Below are 14,842 nucleotides of genomic sequence, written 5' to 3'. Positions count from 1 at the left end.
CGCATTAACCTAATCTATCCCTGTGTGGCAGAGCCAAAAGTTTTACCATAACCAGGTTCCCCGCATCATGTTCCCACATGCTTTATGCATCCATTAGCCCTCTGTGTCTGTACTGTTACACACTTAACATTATGGCTGGTCCATACAATCAGGGCAACTGTTACCACCCACCTTTCGTGTCTCCCTCTTTCCTCATAGACTGTAAGCTTGTGAGCAGGGCCCTCATTCCTCTTGGTATCTGTTATAATCTATGTGATTATTGTTATGCTGTAATGTCTATTGTCTGTACAAATCCCCTCTGAAATGTAAAGTGCTGCGGAATATGTCGGCGCTATAGAAATAACATTTATTATTATTATTATTATTATCTGTGCAGTAGATGTATAATGTAGTCTCTGGTGTGGATGTCTCATTGTTTCTCTCTTTGTGGTGACATCATGATGATCCTGAGGTCTGGCAGCAGTCTGACTGTCTATTGTGGAAATGTTGACTCTTCCGTGCAGACACTGATTCTGGAGGAGGGCTGTGCTGTCTACAGGTGAGGGGCTGTCATTATGATTGTATCTGGGAGTTGTCTCTGGGATTGGTGAGGGATATGTATTGTGAAAGGTGTGGCTGTCTCTTGTAGTGTGGAAAGATGTGGGCTGTCTTTTCAAATGGGCTGTGCTTTCTTTTTGCAATGGGTGTCTCGGTGTGGGCTGTCTAGAGGTGTGGCTGTCTCTTGGTGTGGGCTGTCTCTTGCTGGGGCTGTCTAGAGGTGTGGCTGTCTCTTGGTGTGGGATGTCTCTTGCTGGGGCTGTCTTGAGGTGTGGCTGTCTCTTGGTGTGGGCTGTCTTGAGGTGTGGCTGTCTCTTGGTGTGGGCTGTCTCTTGCTGGGGATTTCTAAGAGGTGTGGCTGTCTCTTGGTGTGGGCTGTCTCTTGCTGGGGCTGTCCAGAGATGTGGCTGTCTCTTGGTGTGTGCTGTCTAGAGGTGTGGCTGTCTCTTGGCGTGGGCTGTCTTGAGGTGTGGCTGTCTCTTGGTGTGGGATGTCTCTTGCTGGGGCTGTCTAGAGATGTGGCTGTCTCTTGGTGTGTGCTGTCTTGAGGTGTGGCTGTCTCTTGGTGTGGGCTGTCTCTTGGTGTGGGCTGTCTAGAGGTGTGGCTGTCTCTTGGTGTGGGCTGTCTCTTGGTGTGGGCTGTCTCTTGGTGTGGGCTGTCTCTTGCTGGGGCTGTCTTGAGGTGTGGCTGTCTCTTGGTGTGGGCTGTCTCTTGCTGGGGCTGTCTTGAGGTGTGGCTGTCTCTTGGTGTGGGCTGTCTTGAGGTGTGGCTGTCTCTTGGTGTGGGCTGTCTCTTGCTGGGGCTGTCTAGAGATGTGGCTGTCTCTTGGTGTGGGCTGTCTCTTGGTGTGGGCTGTCTCTTGCTGGGGCTGTCTAGAGGTGTGGCTGTCTCTTGGTGTGGGCTGTCTCTTGCTGGGGCTGTCTAGAGGTGTGGCTGTCTCTTGGTGTGGGCTGTCTTGAGGTGTGGCTGTCTCGGTGTGGGATGTCTCTTGCTGGGGCTGTCTTGAGGTGTGGCTGTCTCTTGGTGTGGGCTGTCTTGAGGTGTGGCTGTCTCGAGGTGTGGCTGTCTCTTGGTGTGGGCTGTCTTGAGGTGTGGCTGTCTCTTGGTGTGGGATGTCTCTTGCTGGGGCTGTCTAGAGGTGTGGCTGTCTCTTGGTGTGGGCTGTCTTGAGGTGTGGCTGTCTCTTGGTGTGGGATGTCTTGAGGTGTGGCTGTCTCTTGGTGTGGGCTGTCTCTTGCTGGGGCTGTCTTGAGGTGTGGCTGTCTCTTGGTGTGGGCTGTCTTGAGGTGTGGCTGTCTCTTGCTGGGGCTGTCTCTTGGTGTGGGCTGTCTCTTGGTGTGGGCTGTCTCTTGGTGTGGGCTGTCTCTTGGTGTGGGCTGTCTAGAGGTGTGGCTGTCTCTTGGTGTGGGCTGTCTCTTGGTGTGGCTGTCTCTTGGTGTGGGCTGTCTCTTGCTGGGGCTGTCTTGAGGTGTGGCTGTCTCTTGGTGTGGGCTGTCTCTTGCTGGGGCTGTCTAGAGGTGTGGCTGTCTCTTGGTGTGGGCTGTCTTGAGGTGTGGCTGTCTCTTGGTGTGGGATGTCTCTTGCTGGGGCTGTCTAGAGATGTGGCTGTCTCTTGGTGTGTGCTGTCTTGAGGTGTGGGCTGTCTAGAGGTGTGGCTGTCTCTTGCTGGGGCTGTCTTGAGGTGTGTCTGTCTCTTGGTGTGGGCTGTCTCTTGCTGGGGCTGTCTAGAGGTGTGGCCTGTCTTGAGGTGTGGCTGTCTCTTGCTGGGCCTGTCTAGAGATGTGGCTGTCTCTTGGTGTGGGCTGTCTCTTGGTGTGGCTGTCTCTTGGTGTGGCTGTCTCTTGGTGTGGGCTGTCTCTTGGTGTGGGCTGTCTCTTGGTGTGGGCTGTCTCTTGGTGTGGGCTGTCTCTTGGTGTGGGCTGTCTCTTGGTGTGGGCTGTCTAGAGGTGTGGCTGTCTCTTGGTGTGGGATGTCTCTTGCTGGGGCTGTCTTGAGGTGTGGCTGTCTCTTGCTGGGGCTGTCTAGAGGTGTGGCTGTCTCTTGGTGTGGGCTGTCTTGAGGTGTGGATGTCTCTTGGTGTGGGATGTCTCTTGCTGGGGCTGTCTTGAGGTGTGGCTGTCTCTTGCTGGGGCTGTCTAGAGGTGTGGCTGTCTCTTGGTGTGGGCTGTCTTGAGGTGTGGCTGTCTCTTGGTGTGGGATGTCTCTTGCTGGGGCTGTCTTGAGGTGTGGCTGTCTCTTGGTGTGGGCTGTCTCTTGCTGGGGCTGTCTTGAGGTGTGGCTGTCTTGAGGTGTGGGCTGTCTCTTGCTGGGGCTGTCTCTTGGTGTGGGCTGTCTCTTGGTGTGGGCTGTCTCTTGCTGGGGCTGTCTAGAGGTGTGGCTGTCTCTTGGTGTGGGCTGTCTCTTGCTGGGGCTGTCTAGAGGTGTGGCTGTCTCTTGGTGTGGGCTGTCTTGAGGTGTGGCTGTCTCTTGGTGTGGGCTGTCTCTTGCTGGGGCTGTCTAGAGGTGTGGCTGTCTCTTGGTGTGGGCTGTCTTGAGGTGTGGCTGTCTCTTGCTGGGGCTGTCTCTTGCTGGGGCTGTCTTGAGGTGTGGCTGTCTCTTGGTGTGGGCTGTCTCTTGCTGGGGCTGTCTAGAGGTGTGGTTGTCTCTTGGTGTGGGCTGTCTCTTGCTGGGGCTGTCTTGAGGTGTGGCTGTCTCTTGGTGTGGGCTGTCTCTTGCTGGGGCTGTCTAGAGGTGTGGCTGTCTCTTGGTGTGGGCTGTCTTGAGGTGTGGCTGTCTCTTGGTGTGGGATGTCTCTTGCTGGGGCTGTCTAGAGATGTGGCTGTCTCTTGGTGTGTGCTGTCTTGAGGTGTGGGCTGTCTAGAGGTGTGGCTGTCTCTTGCTGGGGCTGTCTTGAGGTGTGGCTGTCTCTTGGTGTGGGCTGTCTAGAGGTGTGGCCTGTCTTGAGGTGTGGCTGTCTCTTGCTGGGGCTGTCTAGAGATGTGGGCTGTCTCTTGGTGTGGGCTGTCTCTTGGTGTGGCTGTCTCTTGGTGTGGCTGTCTCTTGGTGTGGGCTGTCTCTTGGTGTGGCTGTCTCTTGGTGTGGCTGTCTCTTGGTGTGGCTGTCTCTTGGTGTGGGCTGTCTCTTGGTGTGGGCTGTCTAGAGGTGTGGCTGTCTCTTGGTGTGGGCTGTCTCTTGCTGGGGCTGTCTTGAGGTGTGGCTGTCTCTTGCTGGGGCTGTCTAGAGGTGTGGCTGTCTCTTGCTGGGGCTGTCTTGAGGTGTGGCTGTCTCTTGCTGGGGCTGTCTAGAGGTGTGGCTGTCTCTTGGTGTGGGATGTCTCTTGCTGGGGCTGTCTTGAGGTGTGGCTGTCTCTTGGTGTGGGCTGTCTCTTGCTGGGGCTGTCTAGAGGTGTGGCTGTCTCTTGGTGTGGGCTGTCTTGAGGTGTGGCTGTCTCTTGGTGTGGGATGTCTCTTGCTGGGGCTGTCTTGAGGTGTGGCTGTCTCTTGGTGTGGGCTGTCTCTTGCTGGGGCTGTCTCTTGGTGTGGGCTGTCTCTTGCTGGGGCTGTCTAGAGGTGTGGCTGTCTCTTGGTGTGGGCTGTCTCTTGCTGGGGCTGTCTAGAGGTGTGGCTGTCTCTTGGTGTGGGCTGTCTTGAGGTGTGGCTGTCTCTTGGTGTGGGCTGTCTCTTGCTGGGGCTGTCTCTTGGTGTGGGCTGTCTTGAGGTGTGGCTGTCTCTTGCTGGGGCTGTCTCTTGCTGGGGCTGTCTTGAGGTGTGGCTGTCTCTTGGTGTGGGCTGTCTCTTGCTGGGGCTGTCTTGAGGTGTGGCTGTCTCTTGCTGGGGCTGTCTCTTGCTGGGGCTGTCTTGAGGTGTGGCTGTCTCTTGGTGTGGGCTGTCTCTTGCTGGGGCTGTCTAGAGGTGTGGCTGTCTCTTGGTGTGGGCTGTCTCTTGCTGGGGCTGTCTAGAGGTGTGGCTGTCTCTTGGTGTGGGCTGTCTTGAGGTGTGGCTGTCTCTTGGTGTGGGCTGTCTTGAGGTGTGGCTGTCTCTTGCTGGGGCTGTCTCTTGCTGGGGCTGTCTTGAGGTGTGGCTGTCTCTTGGTGTGGGCTGTCTCTTGCTGGGGCTGTCTAGAGGTGTGGCTGTCTCTTGGTGTGGGCTGTCTCTTGCTGGGGCTGTCTAGAGGTGTGGCTGTCTCTTGGTGTGGGATGGCTCTTGCTGGGGCTGTCTAGAGGTGTGGCTGTCTCTTGGTGTGGGCTGTCTCTTGCTGGGGCTGTCTAGAGGTGTGGCTGTCTCTTGGTGTGGGCTGTCTCTTGCTGGGGCTGTCTTGAGGTGTGGCTGTCTCTTGGTGTGGGCTGTCTCTTGCTGGGGCTGTCTTGAGGTGTGGCTGTCTCTTGGTGTGGGCTGTCTCTTGCTGGGGCTGTCTAGAGGTGTGGCTGTCTCTTGGTGTGGGCTGTCTCTTGCTGGGGCTGTCTTGAGGTGTGGCTGTCTCTTGGTGTGGGCTGTCTCTTGCTGGGGCTGTCTAGAGGTGTGGCTGTCTCTTGGTGTGGGCTGTCTCTTGCTGGGGCTGTCTAGAGGTGTGGCTGTCTCTTGGTGTGGGATGTCTCTTGCTGGGGCTGTCTAGAGGTGTGGCTGTCTCTTGGTGTGGGCTGTCTCTTGCTGGGGCTGTCTTGAGGTGTGGCTGTCTCTTGGTGTGGGCTGTCTCTTGCTGGGGCTGTCTAGAGGTGTGGCTGTCTCTTGGTGTGGGCTGTCTCTTGCTGGGGCTGTCTAGAGGTGTGGCTGTCTCTTGGTGTGGGCTGTCTCTTGCTGGGGCTGTCTAGAGGTGTGGCTGTCTCTTGGTGTGGGCTGTCTCTTGCTGGGGCTGTCTAGAGGTGTGGCTGTCTCTTGGTGTGGGCTGTCTCTTGCTGGGGCTGTCTAGAGGTGTGGCTGTCTCTTGGTGTGGGCTGTCTCTTGCTGGGGCTGTCTAGAGGTGTGGCTGTCTCTTGGTGTGGGCTGTCTCTTGCTGGGGCTGTCTCTTGGTGTGGGCTGTCTCTTGGTGTGGGCTGTCTCTTGCTGGGGCTGTCTAGAGGTGTGGCTGTCTCTTGGTGTGGGCTGTCTCTTGCTGGGGCTGTCTAGAGGTGTGGCTGTCTCTTGGTGTGGGCTGTCTCTTGCTGGGGCTGTCTAGAGGTGTGGCTGTGTTTGGCTGGGATTTCATTGTCAGTTGGTTTTCAGTCTCTGTGGAATCTGGATGGAGAAGCGAAGCTGCGGCTGCTGTATATAGGTGAGGGCTGCGCTGTGTATATTGTGTGGAGGTGAGGGCTGCGCTGTGTATATTGTGTGTGTGGAGGTGAGGGCTGCGCTGTGTATATTGTGTGTGTGGAGGTGAGGGCTGCGCTGTGTATATTGTGTGTGTGGAGGTGAGGGCTGCGCTGTGTATATTGTGTGTGTGGAGGTGAGGGCTGCGCTGTGTGTATTGTGTGTGTGGAGGTGAGGGCTGCGCTGTGTATATTGTGTGTGTGGAGGTGAGGGCTGCGCTGTGTGTATTGTGTGTGTGGAGGTGAGGGCTGCGCTGTGTATATTGTGTGTGTGGAGGTGAGGGCTGCGCTGTGTATATTGTGTGTGTGGAGGTGAGGGCTGCGCTGTGTATATTGTGTGTGTGGAGGTGAGGGCTGCGCTGTGTATATTGTGTGTGTGGAGGTGAGGGCTGCGCTGTGTATATTGTGTGTGTGGAGGTGAGGGCTGCGCTGTGTATATTGTGTGTGTGGAGGTGAGGGCTGCGCTGTGTATATTGTGTGTGTGGAGGTGAGGGCTGCGCTGTGTATATTGTGTGTGTGGAGGTGAGGGCTGCGCTGTGTATATTGTGTGTGTGGAGGTGAGGGCTGCGCTGTGTATATTGTGTGGAGGTGAGGGCTGCGCTGTGTATATTGTGTGGAGGTGAGGGCTGCGCTGTGTATATTGTGTGTGTGGAGGTGAGGGCTGCGCTGTGTATATTGTGTGTGTGGAGGTGAGGGCTGCGCTGTGTATATTGTGTGTGTGGAGGTGAGGGCTGCGCTGTGTATATTGTGTGTGTGGAGGTGAGGGCTGCGCTGTGTGTATTGTGTGTGTGTGGAGGTGAGGGCTGCGCTGTGTGTATTGTGTGTGTGTGGAGGTGAGGGCTGCGCTGTGTGTATTGTGTGTGTGGAGGTGAGGGCTGCGCTGTGTGTATTGTGTGTGTGGAGGTGAGGGCTGCGCTGTGTGTATTGTGTGTGTGGAGGTGAGGGCTGCGCTGTGTGTATTGTGTGTGTGGAGGTGAGGGCTGCGCTGTGTGTATTGTGTGTGTGGAGGTGAGGGCTGCGCTGTGTGTATTGTGTGGAGGTGAGGGCTGCGCTGTGTATATTGTGTGGAGGTGAGGGCTGCGCTGTGTATATTGTGTGGAGGTGAGGGCTGCGCTGTGTATATTGTGTGTGTGGAGGTGAGGGCTGCGCTGTGTATATTGTGTGTGTGGAGGTGAGGGCTGCGCTGTGTGTATTGTGTGTGTGGAGGTGAGGGCTGCGCTGTGTGTATTGTGTGTGTGGAGGTGAGGGCTGCGCTGTGTATATTGTGTGTGTGGAGGTGAGGGCTGCGCTGTGTATATTGTGTGTGTGGAGGTGAGGGCTGCGCTGTGTATATTGTGTGTGTGGAGGTGAGGGCTGCGCTGTGTATATTGTGTGTGTGGAGGTGAGGGCTGCGCTGTGTATATTGTGTGTGTGGAGGTGAGGGCTGCGCTGTGTATATTGTGTGTGTGGAGGTGAGGGCTGCGCTGTGTATATTGTGTGTGTGGAGGTGAGGGCTGCGCTGTGTATATTGTGTGTGTGGAGGTGAGGGCTGCGCTGTGTATATTGTGTGTGTGGAGGTGAGGGCTGCGCTGTGTATATTGTGTGTGTGGAGGTGAGGGCTGCGCTGTGTATATTGTGTGTGTGGAGGTGAGGGCTGCGCTGTGTATATTGTGTGTGTGGAGGTGAGGGCTGCGCTGTGTATATTGTGTGTGTGGAGGTGAGGGCTGCGCTGTGTATATTGTGTGTGTGGAGGTGAGGGCTGCGCTGTGTATATTGTGTGTGTGGAGGTGAGGGCTGCGCTGTGTATATTGTGTGTGTGGAGGTGAGGGCTGCGCTGTGTATATTGTGTGTGTGGAGGTGAGGGCTGCGCTGTGTATATTGTGTGTGTGGAGGTGAGGGCTGCGCTGTGTATATTGTGTGTGTGGAGGTGAGGGCTGCGCTGTGTATATTGTGTGTGTGGAGGTGAGGGCTGCGCTGTGTATATTGTGTGTGTGGAGGTGAGGGCTGCGCTGTGTATATTGTGTGTGTGGAGGTGAGGGCTGCGCTGTGTATATTGTGTGTGTGGAGGTGAGGGCTGCGCTGTGTATATTGTGTGTGTGGAGGTGAGGGCTGCGCTGTGTATATTGTGTGTGTGGAGGTGAGGGCTGCGCTGTGTATATTGTGTGTGTGGAGGTGAGGGCTGCGCTGTGTATATTGTGTGTGTGGAGGTGAGGGCTGCGCTGTGTATATTGTGTGTGTGGAGGTGAGGGCTGCGCTGTGTATATTGTGTGTGTGGAGGTGAGGGCTGCGCTGTGTATATTGTGTGTGTGGAGGTGAGGGCTGCGCTGTGTATATTGTGTGTGTGGAGGTGAGGGCTGCGCTGTGTATATTGTGTGTGTGGAGGTGAGGGCTGCGCTGTGTATATTGTGTGTGTGGAGGTGAGGGCTGCGCTGTGTATATTGTGTGTGTGGAGGTGAGGGCTGCGCTGTGTATATTGTGTGTGTGGAGGTGAGGGCTGCGCTGTGTATATTGTGTGTGTGGAGGTGAGGGCTGCGCTGTGTGTATTGTGTGTGTGGAGGTGAGGGCTGCGCTGTGTGTATTGTGTGTGTGGAGGTGAGGGCTGCGCTGTGTGTATTGTGTGTGTGGAGGTGAGGGCTGCGCTGTGTGTATTGTGTGTGTGGAGGTGAGGGCTGCGCTGTGTGTATTGTGTGTGTGGAGGTGAGGGCTGCGCTGTGTATATTATTAATAATAATAATAATAATAATAATAATCTTTATTTATATAGCGCCAACATATTCCGCAGCGCTTTACAGTTGAACAGTTTCAAACACAAGTCATAAGTAACAACGTTAACAATACAATAATTAAAGCGAAATAAGACGACCCTGCTCGTGGAGCTTACAATCTACAATGAGGTGGGGGGGATACAAAGCACAGGTTTGTATTTACAATGATGTATTTACAATGAAGGTCCAGCCATCTTCAGGGGGTGGGGGTTAGATGGAGATAGTGAATGGGCTACACACACACAAACATGACTTTGATTACTGAATGTGATAGGCCGCTCTGAACAAATGTGTTTTGAGCGAGCGCCTAAAACTATGCAAATTGTGGATGGTCCTAATATCTTGGGGTAGAGCATTCCAGAGGATTGGCGCAGCACGGGAGAAGTCTTGGAGTCGGGAGTGGGAGGTACGGATTAGGGCAGAGGTTAGTCGAAAGTCATTTGCAGAGCGCAGCGGTCGGTTAGGCCGATAGACAGAAATGAGGGAGGAGATGTAAGGGGGTGCCGCACTGTGGAGAGCTTTGTGGGTGAGAACAAGTACTTTGAATTGTACCCTGTAATGAATTGGCAGCCAGTGTAACGACTGGCGAAGAGCGGACGCGTCTGAGAAACGATTAGCCAGATGGACGACCCTGGCTGCTGCATTAAGGATGGACTGGAGAGGGGAGAGTCGAGTGAGAGGGAGGCCAATTAATAGAGCATTACAGTAGTCCAGGCGGGAGTGGATCAGGGCAACAGTGAGAGTTTTTGTTGTTTCCATGGTGAGAAAAGGGCGGATTCTAGAGATGTTCTTTAGGTGTAAGCGGCATGAGCGGGCAAGAGATTGTATATGGGAGGTGAAGGAGAGATCGGAGTCGAACATAACACCCAGACAGCGCGCCTGCTGCCGGGGTGTTATTATGGTGCCACCCACAGAGAGGGAAATGTCAGATTTAGGGAGGTTAGTAGATGGTGGGAGCAGAAGAAGTTCAGTTTTGGAGAGGTTGAGTTTCAGATAGAGAGCGGACATGATGTTGGAGACTGCAGACAGACACTCAGTGGCGTTCTGTAGTACAGCGGAGGTAAGGTCAGGGGATGATGTGTACAGTTGTGTGTCATCAGCATAAAGATGGTACTGAAAGCCAAATCTGCTGATGGTCTGTCCAATTGGGGCCGTATAGAGAGAGAAGAGAAGGGGGCCAACGACTGAGCCCTGAGGTACCCCGACAGTGAGAGGAAGAGGAGATGAAGTGGAGCCAGAAAACAGAACACTGAAGGAGCGGTCGGAAAGATAGGAGGAGAACCAGGAAAGAGCAGTGTCCTTAATGCCTAGTGACTGGAGCCTAGAGAGTAGGAGATGGTGGTCAACAGTGTCGAAAGCTGCAGATAGGTCGAGAAGAATGAGCAGAGAGTGGTCACCGTTACGTTTTGCTGTCAGAAGGTCATTGGTCACTTTGATGAGTGCAGTTTCTGTCGAATGTAGGGGGCGGAAGCCGGACTGTGAAGGGTCTAGGAGGGAGTGAGTGGAGAGGTAACGGGTAAGGCGGGAGTATATCAGGCGCTCCAAGAGTTTAGAGATGAAGGGGAGATTGGAGACTGGTCTGTAGTTGTTTGTGCAGGATGGGTCGAGGGTGGGTTTCTTTAGTAATGGAGTAATGATAGAGTGTTTGAAGGAGGAGGGGAAAATGCCAGAGGAGAGGGAGAGATTAAAGATTGTAGTTAGGTGAGTTGTGACGACTGGAGAGAGAGACTGGAGGAGATGTGAGGGAATGGGGTCGGTTGTGCATGTAGTTGGACGAGAAGAGGATTGTGTGTGGAGGTGAGGGCTGCGCTGTGTGTATTGTGTGTGGAGGTGAGGGCTGCGCTGTGTATATTGTGTGGAGGTGAGGGCTGCGCTGTGTATATTGTGTGGAGGTGAGGGCTGCGCTGTGTATATTGTGTGTGTGGAGGTGAGGGCTGCGCTGTGTATATTGTGTGTGTGGAGGTGAGGGCTGCGCTGTGCGCTGTGTATATTGTGTGTGTGGAGGTGAGGGCTGCGCAGTGTATATTGTGTGTGTGGAGGTGAGGGCTGCGTTGTGTATATTGTGTGTGGAGGTGAGGGCTGCGCTGTGTATATTGTGTGGAGGTGAGGGCTGCGCTGTGTATATTGTGTGTGTGGAGGTGAGGGCTGCGCTGTGTATATTGTGTGTGTGGAGGTGAGGGCTGCGCTGTGTATATTGTGTGTGTGGAGGTGAGGGCTGCGCTGTGTATATTGTGTGTGTGGAGGTGAGGGCTGCGCTGTGTATATTGTGTGTGTGGAGGTGAGGGCTGCGCTGTGTATATTGTGTGTGGAGGTGAGGGCTGCGCTGTGTATATTGTGTGGAGGTGAGGGCTGCGCTGTGTATATTGTGTGGAGGTTAGGGCTGCGCTGTGTATATTGTGTGGAGGTGAGGGCTGCGCTGTGTATATTGTGTGTGTGGAGGTGAGGGCTGCGCTGTGTATATTGTGTGGAGGTGAGGGCTGCGCTGTGTATATTGTGTGTGTGTGTGGAGGTGAGGGCTGCGCTGTGTATATTGTGTGTGTGTGTGGAGGTGAGGGCTGCGCTGTGTATATTGTGTGTGTGTGTGGAGGTGAGGGCTGCGCTGTGTATATTGTGTGTGTGTGTGGAGGTGAGGGCTGCGCTGTGTATATTGTGTGTGTGTGTGGAGGTGAGGGCTGCGCTGTGTATATTGTGTGTGTGTGTGGAGGTGAGGGCTGCGCTGTGTATATTGTGTGTGTGTGTGGAGGTGAGGGCTGCGCTGTGTATATTGTGTGTGTGTGTGGAGGTGAGGGCTGCGCTGTGTATATTGTGTGTGTGTGTGGAGGTGAGGGCTGCGCTGTGTATATTGTGTGTGTGTGTGGAGGTGAGGGCTGCGCTGTGTATATTGTGTGTGTGTGTGGAGGTGAGGGCTGCGCTGTGTATATTGTGTGTGTGTGTGGAGGTGAGGGCTGCGCTGTGTATATTGTGTGTGTGGAGGTGAGGGCTGCGCTGTGTATATTGTGTGTGTGGAGGTGAGGGCTGCGCTGTGTATATTGTGTGTGTGGAGGTGAGGGCTGCGCTGTGTATATTGTGTGTGTGGAGGTGAGGGCTGCGCTGTGTATATTGTGTGTGTGGAGGTGAGGGCTGCGCTGTGTATATTGTGTGTGTGGAGGTGAGGGCTGCGCTGTGTATATTGTGTGTGTGGAGGTGAGGGCTGCGCTGTGTATATTGTGTGTGTGGAGGTGAGGGCTGCGCTGTGTATATTGTGTGTGTGGAGGTGAGGGCTGCGCTGTGTATATTGTGTGTGTGGAGGTGAGGGCTGCGCTGTGTATATTGTGTGTGTGGAGGTGAGGGCTGCGCTGTGTATATTGTGTGTGTGGAGGTGAGGGCTGCGCTGTGTGTGGAGGTGAGGGCTGCGCTGTGTGTGTGGAGGTGAGGGCTGCGCTGTGTGTGGAGGTGAGGGCTGCGCTGTGTGTGGAGGTGAGGGCTGCGCTGTGTGTGGAGGTGAGGGCTGCGCTGTGTGTGGAGGTGAGGGCTGCGCTGTGTGTGGAGGTGAGGGCTGCGCTGTGTGTGGAGGTGAGGGCTGCGCTGTGTGTGGAGGTGAGGGCTGCGCTGTGTGTGGAGGTGAGGGCTGCGCTGTGTATACTGTGTGTGGAGGTGAGGGCTGCGCTGTGTGTATTGTGTGTGGAGGTGAGGGCTGCGCTGTGTGTGGAGGTGAGGGCTGCGCTGTGTATATTGTGTGTGGAGGTGAGGGCTGCGCTGTGTGTGGAGGTGAGGGCTGCGCTGCGTGTATTGTGTGTGGAGGTGAGGGCTGCGCTGTGTGTGGAGGTGAGGGCTGCGCTGTGTGTGGAGGTGAGGGCTGCGCTGTGTATACTGTGTGTGGAGGTGAGGGCTGCGCTGTGTATACTTTGTGTGGAGGTGAGGGCTGCGCTGTGTGGAGGTGAGGGCTGCGCTGTGTGTATTGTGTGTGGAGGTGAGGGCTGCGCTGTGTGTGGAGGTGAGGGCTGCGCTGTGTATATTGTGTGTGGAGGTGAGGGCTGCGCTGTGTGTGGAGGTGAGGGCTGCGCTGCGTGTATTGTGTGTGGAGGTGAGGGCTGCGCTGTGTGTGGAGGTGAGGGCTGCGCTGCGTGTATTGTGTGTGGAGGTGAGGGCTGCGCTGTGTGTGGAGGTGAGGGCTGCGCTGTGTGTGGAGGTGAGGGCTGCGCTGCGTGTATTGTGTGTGGAGGTGAGGGCTGCGCTGTGTGGAGGTGAGGGCTGCGCTGTGTGTATTGTGTGTGGAGGTGAGGGCTGCGCTGTGTGTGGAGGTGAGGGCTGCGCTGTGTGTGGAGGTGAGGGCTGCGCTGTGTGTGGAGGTGAGGGCTGCGCTGTGTGTGGAGGTGAGGGCTGCGCTGTGTGTGGAGGTGAGGGCTGCGCTGTGTATACTGTGTGTGGAGGTGAGGGCTGCGCTGTGTATACTGTGTGTGGAGGTGAGGGCTGCGCTGTGTATACTGTGTGTGGAGGTGAGGGCTGCGCTGTGTGTGGAGGTGAGGGCTGCGCTGTGTGTATTGTGTGTGGAGGTGAGGGCTGCGCTGTGTGTGGAGGTGAGGGCTGCGCTGTGTGTGGAGGTGAGGGCTGCGCTGTGTATATTGTGTGTGGAGGTGAGGGCTGCGCTGTGTGTGGAGGTGAGGGCTGCGCTGCGTGTATTGTGTGTGGAGGTGAGGGCTGCGCTGTGTGTGGAGGTGAGGGCTGCGCTGTGTGTGGAGGTGAGGGCTGCGCTGTGTGTGGAGGTGAGGGCTGCGCTGTGTGTGGAGGTGAGGGCTGCGCTGTGTATACTGTGTGTGGAGGTGAGGGCTGCGCTGTGTGGAGGTGAGGGCTGCGCTGTGTGGAGGTGAGGGCTGCGCTGTGTGTATTGTGTGTGGAGGTGAGGGCTGCGCTGTGTGTGGAGGTGAGGGCTGCGCTGTGTATATTGTGTGTGGAGGTGAGGGCTGCGCTGTGTGTGGAGGTGAGGGCTGCGCGTATTGTGTGTGGAGGTGAGGGCTGCGCGTATTGTGTGTGGAGGTGAGGGCTGCGCGTATTGTGTGTGGAGGTGAGGGCTGCGCGTATTGTGTGTGGAGGTGAGGGCTGCGCGTATTGTGTGTGGAGGTGAGGGCTGCGCTGTGTGTGGAGGTGAGGGCTGCGCTGTGTGTGGAGGTGAGGGCTGCGCTGCGTGTATTGTGTGTGGAGGTGAGGGCTGCGCTGTGTGGAGGTGAGGGCTGCGCTGTGTGTATTGTGTGTGGAGGTGAGGGCTGCGCTGTGTGTGGAGGTGAGGGCTGCGCTGTGTGTGGAGGTGAGGGCTGCGCTGTGTGTGGAGGTGAGGGCTGCGCTGTGTGTGGAGGTGAGGGCTGCGCTGTGTGTGGAGGTGAGGGCTGCGCTGTGTGTGGAGGTGAGGGCTGCGCTGCGTGTATTGTGTGTGGAGGTGAGGGCTGCGCTGTGTGGAGGTGAGGGCTGCGCTGTGTGTATTGTGTGTGGAGGTGAGGGCTGCGCTGTGTGTGGAGGTGAGGGCTGCGCTGTGTGTGGAGGTGAGGGCTGCGCTGTGTGTGGAGGTGAGGGCTGCGCTGTGTATACTGTGTGATGGTGCATCGTGTGTATATACTGTGCGTATCGTGTGCGTTGTGGAGGTTGCAGACTTGCGCCTCCCGCGGTCTCTGCCCGGCTCCGTCTCTGCTTGTTCCCGGTGTCCGGCCCCCTCTCACTTTGTGCCCTTCTTGCCCCCAGGACTGAGGGGCTCCGCCGGCCGCTGTGGTGACCCCCTGATTTAGAGGTTCCAGCCCCGCATGGCGCAGTGACACAGCATGGGCGGCCCGGACCTCTGGTGTCTCCTCACGGGGCTTCTGCTGGCAGGTGAGTCAGGTGAAATGTGGGGGTCTGGGCTGAGCAGCCAGAACTGACAGAGTTAATCCTCCACTGGTTGGACCTGTGCTTCCAGCATCATACTGGGCAGCGCAGGACTGGATGGCGAGACTCTGGCATAGGAGGGGTTAATACGGGCGCCCCTGGCATAGACTGGTCTCCATAGGGGTCCCGGTGGTATTCTGTGCAGGTGTCTGATACTGCAGAGAAGAGAAGGGGTTAATGTGGCCCTCAGCGCCGGATCTGTCACTTCCCCCCCATACTGAGGTCACCACCCGGGGGGCAAATGCTGTATATATACCCCCCACAGCAGCCCGACCCGTCCTTCCTAAGGCTTGTGACAACTCGGGGATAGCCTGGTGCCCATGTGACCCCCCCCCACCTTCCCCACTGTCGGGATAGTCTGGTGCCCATGTGACACACCCACCCCCCTCCCCCACTGTCGGGATAGCGGGA

At 56.1% G+C, this 14,842-nt stretch overlaps 1 protein-coding gene across 2 annotated transcripts in view; it reads left to right on the top strand.

The window, feature by feature from the left end:
- The first annotated feature begins 515 nt into the window (after window positions 1–515).
- Window positions 516–14,842, top strand: part of IGSF3 (immunoglobulin superfamily member 3) — a 47,126-nt gene continuing 32,799 nt past the window's right edge. The window contains exons 1-2 of one of the 2 annotated variants that reach the window (XM_073551039.1): window positions 516–538; window positions 14,252–14,377. In XM_073551039.1, coding sequence (XP_073407140.1) covers window positions 14,329–14,377 — 49 coding nt within the window. In that variant the 5' untranslated portion in view covers window positions 516–538; window positions 14,252–14,328. Of the gene's footprint in view, window positions 539–5,612; window positions 5,765–14,251; window positions 14,378–14,842 lie in introns of those variants that run through there. The other variant, XM_073551038.1, reaches the window with a different exon arrangement.

Source organism: Dendrobates tinctorius, unplaced genomic scaffold (genome assembly GCF_039654945.1).
Source record: "Dendrobates tinctorius isolate UK_male_01 unplaced genomic scaffold, ASM3965494v1 ptg000172l, whole genome shotgun sequence".
NCBI classification, from domain to species: Eukaryota; Metazoa; Chordata; class Amphibia; order Anura; family Dendrobatidae; genus Dendrobates; species Dendrobates tinctorius.
The sequence above is the reverse complement of the archived record's forward strand: the minus strand, read 5'-3'. Positions and strand labels throughout refer to the sequence as shown.